Source organism: Mixophyes fleayi, chromosome 1, assembly GCF_038048845.1.
Source record: "Mixophyes fleayi isolate aMixFle1 chromosome 1, aMixFle1.hap1, whole genome shotgun sequence".
Taxonomy (NCBI): domain Eukaryota; kingdom Metazoa; phylum Chordata; class Amphibia; order Anura; family Limnodynastidae; genus Mixophyes; species Mixophyes fleayi.
The window spans coordinates 279,696,494-279,719,250 of record NC_134402.1 but is presented as its reverse complement, the minus strand read 5'-3'; the positions used below and the strand labels follow the sequence as shown (position 1 = coordinate 279,719,250).

Here is a 22,757-nt window from a genome sequence, read left to right as displayed (position 1 = left end):
TTAAAGTAGGAAATAGAGTGGTATAGAGTTGTAGTGTGGTATAGATAGAGTGGTCCACACAATATAATAATAAAACCCTCAACTGGTCTGAATTCCACCAAACAAGTATCTTGACTGCGTAGTGTGGTGGCCCCGGTACACAATTTGGTACCGAGGCCACAATATAATTAAAAAACCCTCCACGTGTCGGAATTCCACCAAACAAGTATCTGGACTGCATAGTGGGGTGGCCCCGGTACCCAATTTGATACCGGGGCCACAATACCTCCTCCAAACATGCTACAGACAATTCGTCATTGAGAGACCCCAGACAGACAGGGTCGAAGTGTTATTGTTTGACTTTGTAAACCCAAAAAAATGTCCCTGTTGCACTTGCACATAGTCGTGCAATGAAGACTGACTTTTTCATTTAAAGGCACGATCTTTAAAGTGTCAGAAAGAGAGAGAAGACACAGGAGAGGAGAGTTGTAGCTGGGGACCTGGGGTGGAAGCTCCCAGGCTCCCCCAGCATTGCCTGGAAGTCTGAGCGTGGTGACTGAGCCAGGGCAAGGAATGTGTGCCCTGGATGAGGGGGAGAACTCCATGCCACTATAGTGAACCCAAGAGAGAGGGGGACACTGCACATGGAAGAGGCCCTGGAGTGAGGGCTGCTACAAGAGGCATGGTAGCTGTAGTGTCAGATCCTGAGGCTGAGAGTACACAGAGTGACGTGTCAGAGCACAGGAGACATTATCCCCGCAGAGGAGGGATGAGCTGCAGTTGAGAGGTATGTTGTTGAAATAGGACATGCACACTTTAACAAACCAATCATTTCAGCGACAGGGCCTACCAAACAACTTTGACTGAAATGATTGGTTTGTTTGGGCCCCCACACCAAAAAAGCTATTCATCTCTCCCTGTACAGACTAAACAGGCTCTACTGAGGCAAGATGTCGTCCTCATCCTCAACCTCTGATTCCTCTCCCCCTACAGTGTCTACTTCCTCCTCATCACACATTATCAATTCGTCCCCGCTGGACTCCACAACCACAGGTCCCTCTGTAGTATCTGGAGGGCAGTGCTGTACTTCATTGAGGAATTGATTATTCATTTTTATAAACATCATTTTTTCAACGTTGTGAGGAAGCAACCTCCTTCGCCGCTCACTGACCAGGTTCCCCGCTGCACTAAAAACTCTTTCCGAGTACACACTGGAGGGGGGACAACTCAGGTAAAATAGAGCCAGTTTGTACAGGGGCTTCCAAACTGCCTTTTTTTCCTGCCAGTAACAATATGGACTGTCTGACATGTCTACTTGGATGGTGTCAGCAAAGTAATCATCCACAATTTTTTCTATTGTCACAGCATCCAATGCAGCGAGAGTAGACATGTCTGCAATGGTTGGCAGGTCCTTCAGTCCGGACCAGATGTTATCAGCATCCCCGCCAGTGCCTCTTTTGGGAAAACTGAGCTTTTTCCTCGCAGCCATAGATGTGGAAGAAAATGAGGGTGGAGCTGTTGGCATGTCACGGTCCTCTTCAGAGGACAATCTCCTGACCAGCAGGTCTTTGCACCGCTGTAGACTTGTGTCCGCCGGAAACAGAGACACAACATACGCTTTAAACCGAGGATCGAGCACGGTGGCCAGAATGTATTCCTCTGACTTTAAAAGAGTGACCACCCTCGGATCCTGGCAAAGCGTACGAAGGGCTACATCCACAAGAGCTACATGCTTGCTGTAATCGCAATGGCTTACCAGCTCCTCCCTCACTTTCTCCAGCTGCTTCTGCAACAGCCTGATCAGGGGAATGACCTGACTCAAGCTGGCAGTGTCGGAACTGACTTCTCGTGTGGCAAGTTCAAATGGCTGCAGAACCTTGCACAACACGGAAATCAGTCTCCACTGCGCTTGACTCAGGCGCATCCCCACTCCTTTGCCTATGTCGTAGGTGGCTGTGTAGGCCTGAATGGCCTTTTGCTGCTCCTCCATCCTCTGCAGCATATAGAGGGTGGAGTTCCAGCGCGTCACAACCTCTTGTTTGAGGTGATGGCAGGGCAGGTTCAAGCTTTTTTGATGTGCCTCTAGTCTGCGGTAGGCACTGGCTGAATGCCGAAAGTGTCCAGCAATTTTGCGGGCCACCGCAAGCATCTCCTGCACACCCCTGTCACTCTTGAGGTAATGCTGCACCACCAAATTAATGGTGTGGGCAAAACATGGGACGTGCTGGAAATTGCCCATATTTAATGCCCGCACAATGTTACTGGCATTGTCTGACACCACAAATCCCCATGAGAGTCTAAGTGGGGTAAGCCACTGGGAGATAATTTCCCTCATTTTCTCTAATATGTTGTCAGCGTTGTGCCTCTTATTAAAGCCTGTAATGCACAATGTTGCCTGCCTTTGCATGAGCAGCCATTTTGTAGATGCTGCTACTGATGCAGCTGTTGCTGTTGCTGCGGAAGGGGATGCATCTACCCAGTGGGCTGTCACAGTCATATAGTCCTTCGTTTGCCCAGAACCACTTGTCCACATGTCCGTGGTTAAGTGGACAGTGGGTACAACCGCATTTTTAAGAGCACTGAGGACACTTGATCGTACTTCTCTGTACATTTTTGGTATCGCCTGCCTAGTGAAGTGGAATCTCGAGGGGATTTGGTACCGGGGACACAATACCTCCATCAACCCTCTAAATCCCACTCCACTGATGGCGGACACCGGGCGCACGTCTAACACCAACATTGCAGTTACAGCCGCAGTTATACGCTTTGCAATAGGGTGACTACTATCGTATTTGGTGGTCATGGCAAACGACTGTTGGACGGTCAATTGTTTGGTGAAAGACTTAGCGGTCTTACGACTTCCCCTCTGGGAAGATGACCGACTAACAGCAGCAACAGCAGCAGTGGCAGTAGTAGGCGTACCGCTGCAGGATTCCTCGGATGAATCCCGTATTGAGGAGGACTCAGTCTGGCTGCTGACTTGGGCTGCAGGACTGAATCTGATGGAGATTGTGGAGGAAGTTGACGAGGAGGGTGTTGCTGGTGTGTATCCAACTGGACCACGGGATTTAGGTGTCCCTGTACCGATGAGGGTCCTAGCCCCAGTTCCTGAACTAACCACTGAACTATGAAGGTTATTCAGGTGACGTATAAGGGAGGATGTTCCTAGGTGGGCAAGATCCTTACCCCTGCTTATTTGAGCTTTACATAAGCTACATATTGCCATACATTGGTTGTCTGGATTTGGATAAAAATAACTCCAGACCGAAGAGGTGCATTTTTTGGTCTTCTGACCAGGCATGACGATGGGCTTTTTCATCCCATGGACATCAGCTGTTTCCCCCCCTGGTGCCTCATTTACAATAACCACATCACCATCCTCATCATCAAGTTCCTCCACAGCGCCAGCTACATCATCAATAGCCTCCTCCCGAGCCACCTCTTCCCGTACAGTGATGGGAAGGTCAGGCTTGACAACCACCAACACCCTTGGACTCGCCTTGGGGATTTGTGATAATTTCTCTTTAGAAGGCAGAGTTGTTTGCTGTTTTGTTGCTGACAGCATAACTCTCTTCAATTTTTTGTAGGGGGGGGAGGAGGAGGAGGGCTAAGATCCGTGGGTGAAGCTGAACCACTAGTCATGAACACGGGCCAGGGCCTAAGCCGTTCCTTGCCACTCCGTGTCGTAAATGGCATATTGGCAACTTTACGTTTCTCCTCAGATGATTTTAAGTTTCTCTTTTTGCTACTTTTTCTTAACTTGGGCTTTTTGGATTTTACATGCCCGGTACTACGAGATTGGGCATCGGGCTTGGAAGACGACGTTGATGGCATTTCATCGTCTATGTCATGACTAGTGGCAGCAGCTTCAGCATTAGGAGGAAGTGGGTCTTGATCTTTCCCTACTTTATCCTCCAAATTTTTGGTCTCCATTATATGTAGCACAAGATACTGCAGAATGTGTGAACTTGGTAATATTGCAGTACCAATGGACTTATACTGCTGGATTGGTTTTGCAAATTTGGTTATAATTATTATTATTTTTTTAAATTTTTTATTTTTTTTTACTTTTTTCTTATTTTTAAAAAACTTGGGAATAGTGGGAAAATAACTATGCCCTTAGAAGCACAGAGCACAGGACACAGCACCACTGGACTGAACAGGACACGGCACAGGACCCAGCAGCACTACGGAACTCAGCAGGACAGAGCACAGGACACAGCACCACTGGACTGATACTGCAGAATGTGTGAACTTGGTAATATTGCAGTACCAATGGGCTTATACTGCAGGATTGGTTGTGAAAATTTTGTGGTAATTAAAAAATATTAAAGTAGTTTTTGGTATTTTTTAAAAAAACTTTTTTTTATTTTTTTAAACACAGGGGAATATTGGGGAAATAACTATGCCCTTAGAAGCACAGAGCACAGGACACAGCACCACTGGACTGAACAGGACACAGCACAGGACCCAGCAGCACCACTGACCTCAGAAGGACAGAGCACAGCACACAGCACCACTGGACTGATACTGCAGAACACAGCACAGCACTAAACAGCACAGCACAGCACAGCACAGCACTAAACAGCACAGAACTAAACAGCACAGAACTAAACAGCACAGAACTAAACAGCACAGAACTAAACAGCACAGAGGACCACCTAACACACCCTCCCTCTACCCTGATCAATGCCCGAGTGAAGATGGCGGCGACTAGCGGGGAATTTATAGGATCCGAGTATCGCGAGATCCGACAACGGGATTATGAGTCAGAGCCTCAGTTTCACTTTTGAATTTGGCGCCAATACCCGGATCTGTCTCGGATCCGACTCGGATCCGCAACGTTCGGGTGGGCTCGGATTTCAGAAATCCGAGTGCGCTCATCCCTAGTTTACATGATGTTTCTTTCTTAGAAAAAGCTGAACAGTTTTTATCAAATCTAATACTTTTTGTAATACTTGTCCTTGAGACAACCAGTGTACCTTGGAATGGTACGGAAGATAAACACTAAATGGTTCTTTGTCTGTCAGAAGAATGTCTCAAATTATGATGGCATAAAGCATTTGCTCTAATGCAGTTTACAATACTAATAAATTTACGAAGCGTATCATTTTAAACTGTTGATCTTGGCGGAAAGATATTGCTGATATAGTACAGTGAAATGGAAGCAACAAGTCAGGATAATAAGAACCCTTCACGTTTTCCCCATCATAGAATGTGCACCAGCAGAGCACACGCCAACAATTTCTAGCAGCTTCTAAGATTTCTAGCTTGACATTTCTCTTTGAATAGTGCAAAAAAATCAATACCTCTTGTTTAGTCCCTTAAGAAAATTTGCTGTTATAGTACAAATAAATGTTATAACTGGCGCAGTATCAGTAATGTCCATTGACTCATCTAATACAATAGAATAAGCAAGACCTCGATCTGGCAGAATGAGTGAAGAGGTAAGTAGTTGTGATAACCTGTTGACTTCATCTGGACACAGAGATTAAACAGGTTCTACAATGCACTCTTTAACAACCTCAACATCACTATAAGGTCTCCCTTTCTTTCTTATTATGTGTGCTATTTTTAGAAGTAGTCTTAATGGCTACTTAATTTTCTTCTAGACCATAGATAGAAACAATAAATGGTAAGGATTGTACCTAACATGCAGAAAAAGAAGACTTGTATTATCCAGCTGGTTAATATTTATAAATCGGAACCTTTCCTATTAAGAACAGTCAGATAATATAAACATACACACATTCTGCGCATATGTATTTTTGGAAAGCAGCAACAGTTAGTATAATAGTGAAAAAAATAAAGTCATATGACAGATGTGTCACTGTATCAAAAAGTTTGTTTCCTTACTTGCACTGTACTTGTTAATGGGAAAAGTGCCTTAATAGTGCATTACTTTTCTTTTGCAAACAACCCACTGGGTTATAAAACACAATTGTTGGCATAGAGAAAAAAATAATCTTCACACAACTGGATATTAGAAAGACCCAAATTGTTGGAGCAGCATTTTAGCACATTACTTTTACATTACTTATGAGGTATCAAGCGCGCCGTAACGCATTGCCAACCTATGCTATGCTCCTGGCCTTAAGATCACTATTTTTAGAATTCCAGTCATACACAACAATCACTGAACCATTATAAACCAATCTGTACACAGAGCTGGCAACTCTAATTAGTTTTGTGAAGTGTTGGGCATTGTTTTTAGTATGGTGCAGATTTTGGCCAGTATCTTATTTTACAGATACGATGTGTAATGTGGCCTGGAGTTGACTGTTTGAAAACTTTTATTGTGAAACCAGATTTCTATTTACACCCCCACTTATGACTTCAACAAACCTTCATCTTCCTCCTCGTCGTCATCTTCTTCTTCATCTACTTCTCCATCATGTCCAAAATCTTCCTCCTAAATTAGATGAGCTGGAGTTAGTGCAAAATCACAAGTTTTGCCAAGTTAAAGTTTGCCATTTAAATTCCTCACATGTTGTCAGTATGGATTCACAATCTTTGAAGCCATCATATTTATAGAGACACATACAGTGGAGGCTGCCCAAGAATTTTCCTAACTCAAACAAACCCTACTGTTTAAATGGTTTGTGATGGTCCCTTATTTATTTGCATAAAAATACAATGTAATGTCCTTACAAGTGTTATACACAATATAATTAGAAACTAATTATGCTGAAAGTGCTCTCAGACTCACTAGTATAATAGTATTTTGTCATTGAGATTTCATGGATGAACTGAACAGGAAATACATTTGAGATCCAAAATAAATAGCATTCTTTGGTGCATAGTGTAAGCAACAAAACTCCATTATACAGATTTCTTTCTGTGTGTGATGCAATTAAAGCTTGCAAGTGTACTCCAACTAAATACAAACAATTCAAGGGTATTGGGGGGCAAACAAAACAATCCAAAACAATGATTATACAAACAAGCATAAAACTGTAGGTAGAGCCTCATTTCTACCTTCCGCTGCTGCATCCCTTTTACCTCTTTGTTGCCTTTAGCCCGGCCTTATAAACTACCAAAAAGTATTTACACAAAATAGTGTAGCTTCAGCGACTCTCACAAAATGAAAATATTGTGCCCCTATTAACTCACCTTTATTGTCCCTACACACTGGCCTAGTGTACACTAACTCTGAATCTGTTATAAAATACTAAGTTCACTCTTGGCACTGATGGTTTTTCCATTGGAGCTAGGATAGTATTCCCAAGTTTGGGCATATGTTTACAAGCAGCTAAATCTAACTCCCCCCTTCCAGCACAGCATTATATAGGCTTCAGGAAATCTTTCAAAACAAAAAAGTATAAGCCACATATGCCAGTTCTGCCCAGACATGCATATTTTGTGACTCTAATGTTTGATGGTGTTTGGTCACAGGATAGCAAATAAAACTCAGTTAAAACAATGATCATTCATTGCTGTAATAGTTTGAAAGAAATGTTAATATGCATAAAAGCTTCCTTTATTTTAATGATCTGAGCATTGGGCTAACAAAAGACGGTAAACATTATTAAAATAAATTAACAGAAAAACACATTACTACGAACCTCCTCCTCTCCACTTCCATCATCTTCATCGTCCTCTTCCCCAACCTCTTCCTCATCATCATCATCTTCCTCATCTATATCCTCTTCCTCTTCGCCTTCCTCCTCTTCATCTTCTTCCTCCTCTTCTCCTTCTAGAAAGTTACAAAAAAATAGATATATTTAACATGAAACAATGCCATAGTAAAAGAGCACATGGATAACATTAGGCCTCCTATGCATAAGTGTATGATTAGATTTTATTAGAATTATAATCAAACAAATTGGCACACAACTGGTACATGATAAATGTGTGGCTAGAGCAGGATTAAGTCTAAATGGGACCACCTCTGCTGATGTCCAGTTCAACATGCTCATTCAGCTAGAGGTGCACCACCCATCAACTGTAGAAGAGCACTGTAATATTTAAATTTCACATGAATAAGCTTGAAATCATGGCTTAGTGTATGGTTGCAGGTGTTGTGGGTTTAACCAATAGTCCTGATAACGCAGCAATCAAGGAAGTGCATTCCTTTGCATGTTCAACCATGAAGTGACAGGTGCAGTAAAAAAAAAAAAAAAAAAAAAAAAGAGAAAAGAGAAAAAAGAAGCGTTTAAATTAAAAAAAGAGAGCACACCTTCTTCATCATCCTCCTCGTCGACACCATCCCCATCAGCCTCTGCATCGGAGTCTGGGGCTTCCTTATCATCTCTGTCATATCCGTCCAGGTAGGTTAGCTGAGGGAGGAGTTTGAATACACTTTCTCTATAGTCATTAAGATTTGTTACTTCACAGTTGAACAGGTCGAGACTCTTCAAATGCTCCAACTTTTTCTGAAATAAATACATTACATGATTTTTAGGTGAGCTGACACGCCTCAAAGATCCAGAAAACTAAACAAAAAGCAAAACAAAGTTATCAATAATCACAAGTGTTTTATAGTCAGATGAGAAAAGAAGTAAAAAGATTGTTTTACAATACGAGTGGTGTGAATAATCTACCATTTATATCAAGTGTACATTTCAACAAAAGAAACCTAAAGGCACATATCACTGAATATTTAAAGCCGACATTAGAGGACAAGAATATCCCTCTACTCTTAATTCTAGAAGCAAAACACACTCAATGTGTACATATTTAAAATATGCAACACCTTTTATATTTTGCATTACTGTTTTCATTACTGTAGTACTTAGGGAGTAAATTCTACGTATACAATAGAGCATTCCTGCAATTTGCATCTGATAATTAGAGATGAACAAAATGGGCTTTGAAGTGGTACAGGGTATTTTGCAGAGGTGTGACATTTCAGTGATCCAATCTTTGAATTCCATATGAACACCATTTTGCTCTGTATTGCTAAATTTGCATTTTGCGGAAAAAACAGAGCAGGGACTGTGACTGTCAATTCTCTTGTGTGGTTTGAATAGGACTGGAAACACTTAAGACCAAATCCCACCCACAAATTGTGCATAATTGTGCAGGCAATGGGAGAAGAGTTTTGACAATTTTGCTCAACTCTACTGAAATCATCTACTAATTTTCCATGGAGACCATTACCTACAGCAAGGTATGAGTAGTCTGTAGTGTGATTCTATGCTGTGCATGCAATTTACACCTGCTCACTTTAATTACTAGTATCACTATATATTTTGCCCATGAAAATATAATGAACTCTAAATTGATTGTTTCTTTGGTGTAAAATCTAATACTGATAAAACAATTTGTAATTTATAGTATACCTTACACTAAATATTTATCAGGAATGAGAAGGGTACCATTTCAGGCATACTGAATTTAGAAGCGAGATGAGAAGACAACGTATACTAGCCAATGTCTGCATCAGCACATTTACAATAAGAACCAAAACAAAACAAATTTTTTTTAATAAAATGTCTATACAGTATAACTTGATGAAAAATGAGAAGTGGATTTACCTCCAAATATTGGACAGTTGCATAACTATTAACTTATACATTAACAACATTAGGGGTATAATTTCAACATTATATTCCCTAGTCAATAGAATGTCCTGGATACAAAAAAATAAGTGGAAAACAATAAGTAAACATATAAACAGGGAACCGTAAAAACAAACAAAAAAAAAACACCTATTGTATTATTAAAATTGGTTTGCTAATGTCATCATGCCTATTAAGTTTGTTATCAAAGGTTTTATAACATCCATCCAGTTGTTTAGTTTTGTTGACCTTTGAAAAAAATGACCGAAAATTGCCCAGGATAAAACTATATTCAATGCACGAATCATAGCTGATCTGTAACATTTAAGGGCTATCTGCAAATTCCAGAATAGACAGAAGGAAGTCTAAAAGAGACTACATTTTCCTTGTAAAACCTTATTCTACTGCTACTCCACTCTATCTGTCCCTAAATTGGTCACCTGTATTTTACAGAATCCAATATAAAATGCCTGAACATGCATACAAAGCCATATACAAAACTGAACCAACATATATCTCTTCCCTTGTCTCCAAATATCTCCCAATTCAACCCATCTGCTCTGTACAAGATTTGCATCCACATTAATTACCAGCTCCCATCTTGGTTACAGGACTTTTTTCAGGCTGTACCCACTCTGTGGTATTCCAATTACAAACAAACAAAAAACACTTCTCTAGCACTGGACATGGAGTAGGCCTTTCAAAGGGTAGCATCTAATTATTTAAAGCTTGCCACCAGGACTAGTCAGGGTTATAACCTCTTAACCCCAATTATTTGCTCTGGTCATGGAACCATTAACACAATAAGATTAAACCCTGATAATTCTTCACAGATCACGTCCTCTTCACCATATTCGAACCGCTTACCTCTCTTCCTGATTTATTCAGAGTACTCTCTGATTTTGGCTCTACATCTAGTTACAAGGTGAACAATCACAAATTAGAGGTTTTCACCTTCCAAACGAAAGAAAATAAAAGTCTTCTTAAAATGTTATTTTCATTGCTTAACGGATTAACGGTGTTATTATCACTAAATCCTATGATCAATTATATTAAGCTAATTACCCATTAAAACCATTATGTGTCCTTGATTTGCAGAATAGAATTCAGAAAATAAAAATTTCTGTAATTCCAAAAATCCTCTATTTGTTTCAGACCCTACCACTTAGGGTGCAGAATCAGACCATCATTAACCTTCAGGCAATCTGCAATAAATTCATATGGAATCATTAAAGAACCACGCTTGAGAAGAGCGATACTGACCAGGGCACCTGTCGTAGACGGGTCCAGAGCAAACTCTCCTCTGCAGCTACTGTAACTCAACTTGCTCGAGCCATCTCCTGGACTAACACCAAACCACAAGTTGGGGAGACATAGAAAATGATCTTATGGGAGAAAACTTGTACTGAATTTATTCTTTGGCTTAAAAACACCACAGACCAAAATCAGTATTATCCATCCCCACAGTAGCTCTAACATTAGTATCTTGGGATTTTCAGTAGACGCCATCTGTAAAGATTACTCCTCACCACTACCACCTATATGGGATAACTTGTTCTTTTCTTCATGACACTGAGGCAAGGTGACCTCAATATGAGAAGAGGTACATGACGCATTTCCAATATGTAATATGGGATTTCGCCACACTTATTTAGTGAACTACAAGAGAAATGTTACATTTTGAACTATAAGGTCTATCAAGATTTCCAAATATGCCACTTTGACCACACCTGCCTCAAAGAAGATCCGGTAAGAAAATGGTCCTCAATAGAACACATGTACATACAATTCCAATTGTAAAGGCACAACTCTACTTTACCACACACTCCTGGCTCCAGAAGCACCAACTTTAGAAACAAAATGGCCGGGAAACACACATGGGAGTTACTCTGGAGGATGAAATTGGGGAGAAAATCTGCAAGCATACAGGAAATATCTAAATTCAGATGTTTTAAAGTTTACTCCAGGTGGCACCTAGTAACAGAAAGACTACACCATATGTATCCTCACAACTCCAATAAATGCTATAGGCATAGTGGAAACATAGGCATCTCCCATCACAATTGGTGATCCTGTCTGAAAGTTATAACTTACTGTAGTGAAATACAAACAGCAACGTCAAACATTACAGGATTGTCTTTGGATTTAAAGTATGTAGGTAGGCTTATAATGCATATCCGTTATGCAGTAAAGTACCTTATTGCGTCCCACTGCAAAAAACAAACTCTACTCACGGCAAAATTACCATTCCACTTCAGTAACAGGTTCTTCTTAAGAAAAATATATAAGCTGGAAGCCCCCTCGCCCAACTTGCATCTACTTTCTCCACCACAGTACCCCATTTTGCTCCTATATTGAAAACTTGCCCACCTCACCTTACTACATGGTGTACACAAGCAGAGAGGAAAAGAACCCCCATCTCCCCCCAAAATATTTAAGCCCCCCTTCCCCCCCATAATGAATACATTTGCAGAAATAAACACTATGCAGACAACAAATTTGTATGTTTATATTTGTTATTTTATTGAATATTCTTAAGTGGATGCTGCTATTGTCACATTTCCAACAATACATTTACTAACAAATGCATGTACTGCTGATTCTCTCTCTAGCATAACCTTCAATTAGTTTTTATATAGACAGGTTTTTTGTATCAACAAAAATTGCAAAAAAAAAACCCTCCAAAGATATAAAGCAGTTCGTAAACGTTGAAGGCTATCTGCAAACCAACAAAGTCCTGTATGCTTTGCTCACCCATGTCTCACATAGTGAGCTTGCTTTAGCAGCATATTTGTGCTTAGAGTGTCTGCCTATGACCTAGCTGGGGTGAAGTTCATGTTTATTGCTGCAAATCCATTCTGGATAAATCCACCCTGCCGTGTTACCATATGTATGGGGACATCACAAATATACATATCATGCCTGCATCATCTTTAAGTTTTCGTAATGCTTTTTACATTTCCTGCTGGAAAAATTACAATTGCTAGTAGGCTTGGTGCAACTACTATTGAACAATTAAATTCTGCCAGGGCATTCACAAGCTGAGCTGCATACCAAATCTCTGAGATAAATGAAAGCCATCAATTTCTCATCATGCATGAGTAATGTTACTACTATGAATCTATAGATATTTTCTGAAGTGTTCACAAATGTTATAATCAACACCTTTTCAATGCAAGACGTTTTCATCATGTCTGAACATTTGCCATATTTTACCAACTGGTGTCAAAATAAATGCTTTTTATTTCATTCAACACTATTAAAAGCATATAAACTGATATGGGAATAGAACCCACTGGTACCAATGAACACATTAACATTTGCATTGCGGCACAGTAGTTCCTATGACCCATTTTCCTTGTGTTCCCTGCAAATGAACACTTTGAGGTTACTGCTGTGCCCTTTCCACTCATCAAGCTGCAACCCCCCAGGAGCCACTCTATGCATTTGGTTTTTCCTGTGCTGCATGGGTAGTCTAACTGAAAAAAAGGTCTGTGTGAGGATTTAGACTGAGGGTAGTGCGAGTGGAAGCCACAATCACTGACGTTGTGAATTTTAATTGGTCCTTGTAGCTAAATGGATATACAAATACATACAGCATAACTTCAACTAAGCAGTGCAATAGAATACACAAAACAAATAATACTGGTAATTTAATTGGCTTCCAAAAAAATGAACACCAGTGAGAGTTTGTGTGGTAAGGAATTTAGACTGTAAGCAATGCAACAGGGACTAATGTGAATGTTTCAATAGAATAGCAGATGAGCATGTCCAAAATGGCTACCTCACCCTCTGCAGCAATGTAAAGTGCTACGAATCCTATAAGGAGAAAGGTGCTATATAAAGAATCATTATTATTATTTACTACTTTCTCTAAGTGTCACAGTTGGAACCAGAATAAAGCTCTCAATTCACTAAACCACCATCTCTAAAAATCACATGGAAATAGTATTATGTAGGTTTTAAAAATCATTTTAACATTTTGCTTATGCCAGTGGATCCCAAGCTTTCTCACTCTGAGGCACCCTTAGGGTCTCCATAATTTTTTCAAGGCACCCCTAAGCCAAAATAATTATATAAAGTAATCCCCCGCCTTGCTCACCCAGCTTACCACCAGCCCTGGCCGCGGCACCCCTGTGAGATCACCGTGGCACCACGGCGCACAGTTTGGGAAAAGCTGGCGTATGCCAATTAAACATTAATGAAGAGGCAAACAGATAAGACATTTTATTGTTCTAGTACATAACTACTTAGACGTGTGTTTGGAGTTGAGCTGTTGGATAATCAGTGACAGTGGGATAGACATATTTTGTTTCATACAAGTAAAGATTTAGAAATTTTGGTCTATAAAGCACCCACTTTTGAAAAGATGTAAGAAAACTTCTTTGGTAATTTTATAACCAGGATCCTTCATCATGGTGATGTGAAAAGCAGCTCCCACTTATGCATATGGGCAAAAATAATCCATGCATTGTTTTGGATCACACATTACTTGTAAAAACAGTTTTAATATTAGCTACATATATTCACAAAGTCATTGTTTTACTCTTAATGTGCAAATATGGAATTTTCCAAAACTGAAATGTCACTTGCTACTAAGTTGTGGTCAGACATAGTAATCTTAATTATTAGTAAACAGCTATTTAGCAAGACAAAGTTACCAGATAATTATTTATGTAGAATACAACAAGTGTGTATAAGAAGTAATAACATGTATAACTAACCAACCAATTGCATGCAATGTATACCCATTAGTCTAAAGTTGCATATTATAAATAGTATTAGAAGACAAAAAAACAGAAGATAAATCACTAACTAATAGGAACACTATTAATATTACTGATTAATCTGTTATAGTTTGGACATGCATGAGGTTGGGCCCATTGGACCAACACCAAAACATTAATTTTACAAATAATACAGAAATTACAATGGTCAGACTATTTGAGAATATTAGGTTTCTGTGGATGGAGAAAATATTTCAGAGTAGTGGCTTCATGAATGTTTTTAAAATAGCAAAAATATTAATAATATACATACCAGAGGTTCCAAGGTGCTAATGTCTTTTAATTTATTTCCACTGAGATTCAGATGTGTGAGGTTGGGCAGTTTCTCTGCTAGTACATCCAAACCTCCAGAGATTCTATTGTCACTCAGTTCAAGCTGAAAAAGGGGGAGGATACAAAACAAACTAATTATTACTAATTATTGTCAAATATCAACATGTTTAAAGAAATAAAAAAAAACCTTGATGGAAAGTATTTACATGGTCCTCCCTTTTCTCCAATGTACCCAACATCAAAGTATCTGTGCGCAAATTTTTAAATTAATGCAGTGTTCAATATGTGTTAATTACCTGAAAGTGTTGATAATTAATCACTGCAGAAATAGTTGGTCACACACTGCTAAATTCTATCCAACTTAAAAACCCTGTTTCCCATAGTCCTAAGGCAACACCTCCATCATACAAAGATATTGCCAGGTACAGGACAGACTGAAGATTTCTGGGTAAACAAACTGTAGACGACTAGTAAGTGCATCAACATTAATGGTGACGGTCAAAGGGCAGAATAAGGGTCATACACCATTTTGTCACAGTAATCTTGCTTGTTACCCTTGTCTGAAAAGACTGCTAATATAGCAAATGTAATTACAGTATGAAAGGTCTTACATTCTTTGACAAACTACAGACCTTTAATATATAAATATCTATCACTATATCTCTTGTATATGAGGAAGCTTCAAAGTCAGTTTTAGTGGTCCTTGTAGGTTAACTGATAACAAATAAGAATATAACAAGGCTGTTGTACACATTTGTTGTGAATAATGTTGACAGAACATCAATTCTTATCAATATACTGCATATATTTACACTTCACTACAAACGCAAATTGTCCTAAAGCACTGAATATGTAAATTGAAATAATTGACAACATTATTTATGATGATCAATGATTTATCATTGTGCTTCCCCATCATTAATGCTGCACGTAATCTCTAGAATTGTTGCAGGGAACAGCTACCTGGTTGCTCTAGTTGACAATACACTGTTTGATTTAATGTATAATTACAAACGGACAAATAGAAGCGATTACTTTCACCTTACCTTTTTTAATTTGGGTAGCTTTGGAAGATTTGAAACAGACATCAACATGACATTAATTAGGCTGAGAAACTCTAGATTCACAAACTCTGCTGTTAGACCCTCAATTTTTCCTTCACGTGCTCTGCAGTTATCCAGAACTAGTTCTCGTACCTATGTGGGAAAAATGAGAATGTAAATTATAAAAAGTTAGTCTAGTATCTTAACCAATGCACAATTAAACAGTATTATATACAAGTTCAATATTAATTTTAACACTATTACAACCATCTCCTGTACAAGATGCCTGAAAATAAACCCGTGACAAAAGTTTCTAAAGCAATAGTTTGTGCTTGAACTACTTGTGTCAGTCAGTGTTATAATTTAACACAGATTTATACAATTTAAAATTATAATCAAGGTTTTCATCAGAAAGAAGAAACGTTGACAAAACACACAAAAGCCAGTCTACTTCAAAAGCGATCAGAAAACTAAATTAATATCTTGGTGACCCAGACTAAGGGATCTAGTTAAAAAGCTCGAAAACGTACAGCTGCATCTCTTGCTAAATGGGCCAAGTACCTACGCAATACTCCTTTCCTTATATCAGGATGGTGACAGATGATAAAGACAGGAAACATATTTAAAAAAAATTTTTCCTACCCAAGTGGAACTAAATGCCGGGTCATGTGAATCGGTAAGAGTCCCATTGCTACTGACAGCCTGTATCACTAGACAGCAGAGCATTTTAATGGTAAATTTTGGTGATATAAAAATTTCTCTCTCTGCAAAAAGCAGTCACAGAAAAAATATGTTATCTCCACAAATGATAACTAGGGGCCTATGACTCAAAGGTATTCGACCAGGCCAGTGGTCTCCTACTGCTTTCATTGAATGGAATTTGATAGTTTTACACTTACAATTCCACTGTATCTTTCATGCCGCCACTTCTAAAATTCGAATTGACTCTTTAGATTTTGACAAGGCGTTTGATGCTGTTGCACATGGAGAGCTTGTAAAACTCTCCATGTGAAAGTTTTAAGATTAAACCTTAGACTGCACATTGTCTATATAGCTGCCTAAAGGACAGGTGACTATTGTTGCAGTGTAATCTGAGGAGAGCAGTGCTAGGTGACAATGCAGAACATATGGTAGTACAAAACTGAAGATACAAATATGTATAAAAACCTGGCATTCTAGCAGTGGTATATAACATGATAAATATTTAACTGTGCTTCAAGAATGGTCATGGCAGAGAAAATTGCAAAATAATGCTGCCAACTATAAAACAATGTTCTCTGAAGAAAAATAATTCTCTATCAGAATATTGGACTTGGGTTGTAGAAAAAAGAGGAAAAAGGGCTTTGGGTGCCTATATCAGATAACTGTAAAAACAGGTTAATGGTTTAGTCAGGCAACAATTAAGAATTATTGACAGTAAAATATATCAGTTCAAATACCAGCCTTATGTTTGGAGCATGCAACACAGAAATAGTAAGTGATTTGCCTAAGCAAGGGCACAAAGATTGCAAACTGGAATGAACAAGGAACAAAAATGTCTGCCTACAGTGGCAAGATAAGGCAATGTAAACAATTACATTTTGTGCACCTCAAAACCTGTTCTAAGCAAGAACATGGCATCTACGTAGCAAGTTGCCAAAATATATGAAATAGCCAAATTATGTGCTGTAAAGGGAGCAATTTAGACATTTTTGGAACACCTAAGAGAAAAGCAGATAAAGTTTATTATAGTGAACCACGCACCATTGTTAATGATTACATGGAGAATACTTTTCTTCATTGCAAATGTTTTGACAATGTACACTGTCATCTACATCTGTATTGAGTCATAAAATTGCAGTTTTTAACATACATCTGACTGGCATGAATTAAAGGGACCGACCACATTTTGGACAACCATCTCTTTTCCAAGTGCCCCTCCCAACAATTTATTGAAGTACAAATTTAAGGTGGTGGCTTTCTTATGTCCCAAGATTTCAAATACCAAAGAAGGGAAATAAGGACTGCGACTATGATGTTCATAAATAAATGCAGATTGCTTTTCTTCTGTTACATTTCCATGGTGAAGGCTTTACACATATTTGTGTCTTCTATATGAATAATGACATCTGCTCACAGAGCAGGAAAGCTGAATTCAGGTGGTCTCCAGCTATATCTCTCTCTCTCTCTCTCTCTCACACATGATAAAATTTGAATATAAAAGAGGGGGTTGCTCATTTCCAAAGTCAAATGATAGGCAAGCATTTTACATATTAATGACTCCTATTGCTAGCTCTAGAATAGGAAATACATATATCCGCCATGTAATAATCACATATACTTTTGTTAATCAGAAGACAGCCATCTGGAGAAATTTAATGGATATTTCAAATACAGCTTAACACAAATTTTACCCACAATGCATTCATAAGTCAAAGTGGGAAAAGTAAAAATTAAAGACAAGACTTTTAAAAAAAAAAACAAAAAAAAAAAAAACCACAACTGATATTTTTACATTGCATTTCCATTCTATTGTCTTAGTAGTGTAACAGGACAGCAAGAAAGAAAGGTTCCCTGAAATTAACAATTTTAGAATTCTATTTTAAAGAGGAAAAAGCTAGATATAAAATATTGATAACCTTATTTTAAAAATATCTTCTATCTAAATCAAGCACTAATGGAAGTGCATTTAAATACAATATGCTTTCAAACACTCTCTTTCTTTAAACATCTGTCCATCTTTAAAAACCTGGTACAAGCAGTGCAACTAGAACGGACGTGGTCATAGAAAATCAGTCTTTATGGTAAACACATCATCTGTTCACAGCAGAAGCACTTGGAATGCAACAATTCTTGTTTCTAGTGCATTAGCACTTCAGTGTGGATAGAGTACACATTTTCTATGGAGGCCAATGGTTTATAAAGGTGGTCTTTCAGTGTTCAAACTAGTAAAATCTGCATTACAGCGTACTAACAACCTCCCCCAAGATGTTTTACCTTGTGTGTATGTAACCTAAGGCTGCTTCTAAACCTGTAAAACCTTCCTCTTATAGTCTTATATAGTTTACAATCACTATCAGCATAATACTATTTTTTTTTTTAAAACGTAATAATCTACCAGCTTTAAAGTAAACCATACCCATCAGCATTTCAAATGGAAAAGTCAGGTCACACTCAGGGGAGGGCTCGCAAACTTTTAGCCTGGGGGCAAGACTCAACTCTGCAGCATATTAGGAACATTTTAAAGGAAAAAAAATGCAAGCGGCCCAGTGCACTCAAGGTAGCCCACTATGGGACCGGCCAGGGGGCAGGTAGCCCACTATGGGACAGCCCGGGGGGGGCAGGTGCCCCCCCCTGCCCTGGTCCCACTCCCCCCCTGCCCTGGTCACACTCCCAGGCATAGATCTGCTCACAAATGAAGAAGCTTTTAATGTCTCAATTACTACATGAATATATTTACATGCGCTAATATAAGCTTTGGTATCACTAACATCCAAGCTTAAGTTAGAACATATACAGAGATGCTCAAACTAGGAGCACTGTAGGTAGAGCAATGCAGGTAATAAGATCTATAGGTTTTCTTTGTTTGAGGGAGATAGCAGAGATGACGTAATCAGTGACCATGAGGAGCCTAAATTAAGCAATATAATTAAATACTGGATTAAACTGATCCTTGCAGATGTTTTGAACTTCGACTGAAATAATATATAGTAGCACAATTATTGATATAGTAAACAACTATTGTTCTAGATAAAGCCATTGTGTGTTCTAAGACTGCATTCACATGAATGTTGGCTCAATTTACCAGGCATAAGTGTTTCATGAATATTGGCTTTTGACATTATGAAGCACACTTGGGGTCTATTTACTAAAGTGGTGAGGAGCCAAAATGCCAGTAAATGCCGGCAAAAGGCTCTTCCACCGCTCTTTGCTATTTAAGTGTTAATGCCAGAGAAATCAGATATTTCTCTGACCTTAACCCCACTAACAGGGCTTACCGCAGTCCCCACAGAGATCTCTGGAGATGAAAGCACTATTCAATTAATTAAGCTTCCTGAGATGGAGTTACCTGCCTTATAAAAAAAAAAAAAAAAAAAAAAACAACTAACCACCACATTAGTCCTACTTGAAACCACCATCCCTTTTCATTAAAATAAACATTTCGCCCACCACCCCACCCCCGAAACACTGTTAGTGTAAGAAATTACTTTGACATATGCACCTCCAACCACTAGAGGTCTCTGTATTTACCAACTTGCCCTTACAGTTGGCCAGTTTGGCATCAAAGATAAACCATCTTGGATCCTGTTTCCTGTTTTGGCCCACAAATGGCAATTCCTGGTTCAGACATGTGCTTGAGTATTCTGCTTGCTTAGCTCCTGCTACTTTTCCTTGCATCTGTGACTACCTGCTTGTGTACCGACCCGACAAATGCTATTCGCTGGATATCTACTCAGCTATTGGGCTTCAGATAATACCACCAGTATCGTTACAGGATACTCAAGCCTTAAAATGGATCCAGCTGAAGATATATCTATATAGCAGTGCGTGGCAAATTTAACCACCATGCTAATTGAAAGCCTGGTGGACCTGAAATTCCCGAAGGACAGTTTTTTGGCTCTCGAATTACAGATTAAGCAAGAAATTCAAGTTCTCTCACAAAAGGCTTTTGATGCATATAGTGGTTTCCAGGAATTTCTAATTAGTCTGTCTCAACATGATGAACGTATCTCAGAGTTAGAGTGCCTGTAACATCGCCCTCACCTGCTGCTCTCCCTCTCCCACCAGCTTGGTTTGGTGGGGACCCTCAAATGTTTTGCGGATTTATCAAACAAACAAAGCCAGTTGCATTTCCAACTGTTGAGTCCCATTTCCAGTCAGATATGTCAAAGGTCCAGTGTATGCTTTTGCTACTTAAGGACACCCACCTTGCATGGGCTTCTGTCTATAGCAAAACTTCTAGTCCAATATTAGAGAAATTTGACGACTTCCTCAAGGTAATGAAACAAACCTTTGTTGATCTGAACTGGAAAGATACTGCTGAAAAAACATTTTTGAAATTACGTCAGGGGAGACGCTCAGTTCTGGAATATACTGCAGATTTTCGAAGATGGGTCCTTGACACTACTTGGAATTCTGAGGCGCAGCTGTGTCTACCGTAAGGGACTTCCGGAGACCATTAAAGATGATTTACTCCGAGCAGAGGCACCCACTAAACTTGAGCCTTTCATTAACCATTGCATTCGAATTGATGCTCGACTGAGACGCGACAAAAAAAGAAGGCCTTTACCTGGAAATATCCCAGTTATCGGGAACCCACAACTTCAAACTATTATGGGAATTCTGAGGTAAAATCCAATAAGGAATTTGAGTCTGAACCCATGCAAGTAGACACACTTCACAAACGTAGTTTTTCCAATGAGAGAAGGGAGCAACGACATCAAGAAAACCTGTGTCTTTATTGTGGCAAACCAGGACATTATGTCTCAAATTGTCCTAGAAGACCTCAGAAGACAGTGGCTAGCTTAGCAGATGCAGACTTTTCAGATCAGGAGTCTGTGATTTTTGACATTCTCTCAGCATGTGAATGCAATTATTCTTTGTCTCTCCTCCTTAGCATCAACTGAGAAGAATAAGGGAATAACTCACATTTCTCAATTCCAATTCGATTCCAGATCGGTGCAGACTGGATTTCCACTACAGCAATGGTGGACTCTGGTGCGAACGGCAATTTTTTGGACATTATGTTTGCCAAGAGAAATAAGATTGAATTTAGAGAGAAACAGATACCTGTGTTAATGGAAACTGTGGATGATTCTCCTTTGAACTCTGGTCCAGTTACTCATGAAACCAAATCGCTGGACCTCGTAATTGAGTCAAACCATCATGAGACTCTGACTTTCTTTCTGATCACTTCTCCCCAGTTTCCTATTATTCTGGAAATTCCTTGGTTGGTTGCAAATAATCCATCCATTAACTGGGAATCAAAGACTATTTTTTTTTTCAGAAGAAACATATGCTCCGGAAACTAAAACTGAACCCCCTGTTGAAGAGGTGAGCAAGTTTTATAATTCTCCTCCTCATGTTTTGGACCAGCTACCTCTACAATATAAAGACTTTTCTGATATCTGTAGTAAGAAGAATGCTGGTAAATTACCACCTCACAGACCCTATGATTGTCCAGTGGATTTGTTACCTAGGGTGGCCATACCCTTTGGATGTATTTATCCATTAGCCGAGCCAGAGTTAAAGGTCCTCAAGATTTATGTAAATGAAAGTTTAGAAAAAGGTTTTATTCATCCTTCCACGTCTCCAGCAGGTGCACCCATTTTCTTTGTGAAAAAGAAGTATGGTTTATTATGACCATGTATTGACTATAGAGCACTGAATAAAGTTATAATCAAGAACCGTTACCCACTCCCACTTATTTCAGAATTCCTGGAAAAGCTTTGCTCAGCAAGAATTTTCACCAAATTAGATCTACCAAATTCGATGTAAATATGGACATTTTGAACATCTGGAGATGCCCTTTGGACTGTGCAATGCTCCTGCTACATTCCAACATTTCATGAATGACTTATTTAAAGATTTAATTGACCAATTTGTTGTCATTTATCTCAATGACATACTAATTTTCTCAAATTCCCAAGAGGAGCATCAACAAGTTCGAACTGTACTGGAATGTCTTCACAGACACGGTTTATACATTAAGTTGGAGAAGTGTAAACTAAACCAAACACAGATTCAGTTCTTGGGCAATATCATCTCACCTCAAGGTTTGAGAATGGACCCTAGCAAGGTCCAGGCTATAGTTGATTGGCCAGCTCCAAGAAATGTAAAAGAGGTACAAAGGTTTGTAGGGTTTGTCAACTTCTATAGACGTTTCATTAAAGACTTTTCCAAGATTGTGACATCAATTAGTCAACTAACCATGTGATCCTCTTTCCATTGGTCTCCAGAAGCTGAAAGGGCTTTCTCTCTGCTTAAGACAAAGTTTATTACAGATCCCATATTAATATATCCCAACCCAAAACTTCCTTTTATCCTCAAGGCAGATGCTTCAGATTCAGCAGTAAGGGCAATATTATCACAGAGAATAGGAGAGAAGGTGCTATTAGATCTATGAGCTTTTTTCTCTCGTCAAATGACTGCTTCAGAAAGAAATGATGTGGGGAAATCAGGAAATATTAGCC

The 22,757-nt window shown here is 39.1% G+C and overlaps 1 protein-coding gene across 3 annotated transcripts in view; it reads right to left on the bottom strand.

The window, feature by feature from the left end:
• The window catches only part of ANP32B (acidic nuclear phosphoprotein 32 family member B), a 55,486-nt gene that overhangs the window by 5,719 nt on the left and 27,010 nt on the right, over positions 1-22,757 (bottom strand). For 2 of the 3 annotated variants that reach the window (XM_075210932.1, XM_075210934.1), the window contains exons 2-6: positions 15,589-15,738; positions 14,523-14,645; positions 8,159-8,354; positions 7,545-7,675; positions 6,325-6,391 (exon numbers count right to left, since the gene is read on the bottom strand). In XM_075210932.1, the coding sequence (XP_075067033.1) occupies positions 6,325-6,391; positions 7,545-7,675; positions 8,159-8,354; positions 14,523-14,645; positions 15,589-15,738 (667 nt within the window). The remainder of the gene's footprint in view (positions 1-6,324; positions 6,392-7,544; positions 7,676-8,158; positions 8,355-14,522; positions 14,646-15,588; positions 15,739-22,757) is intronic. The other variant, XM_075210933.1, reaches the window with a different exon arrangement.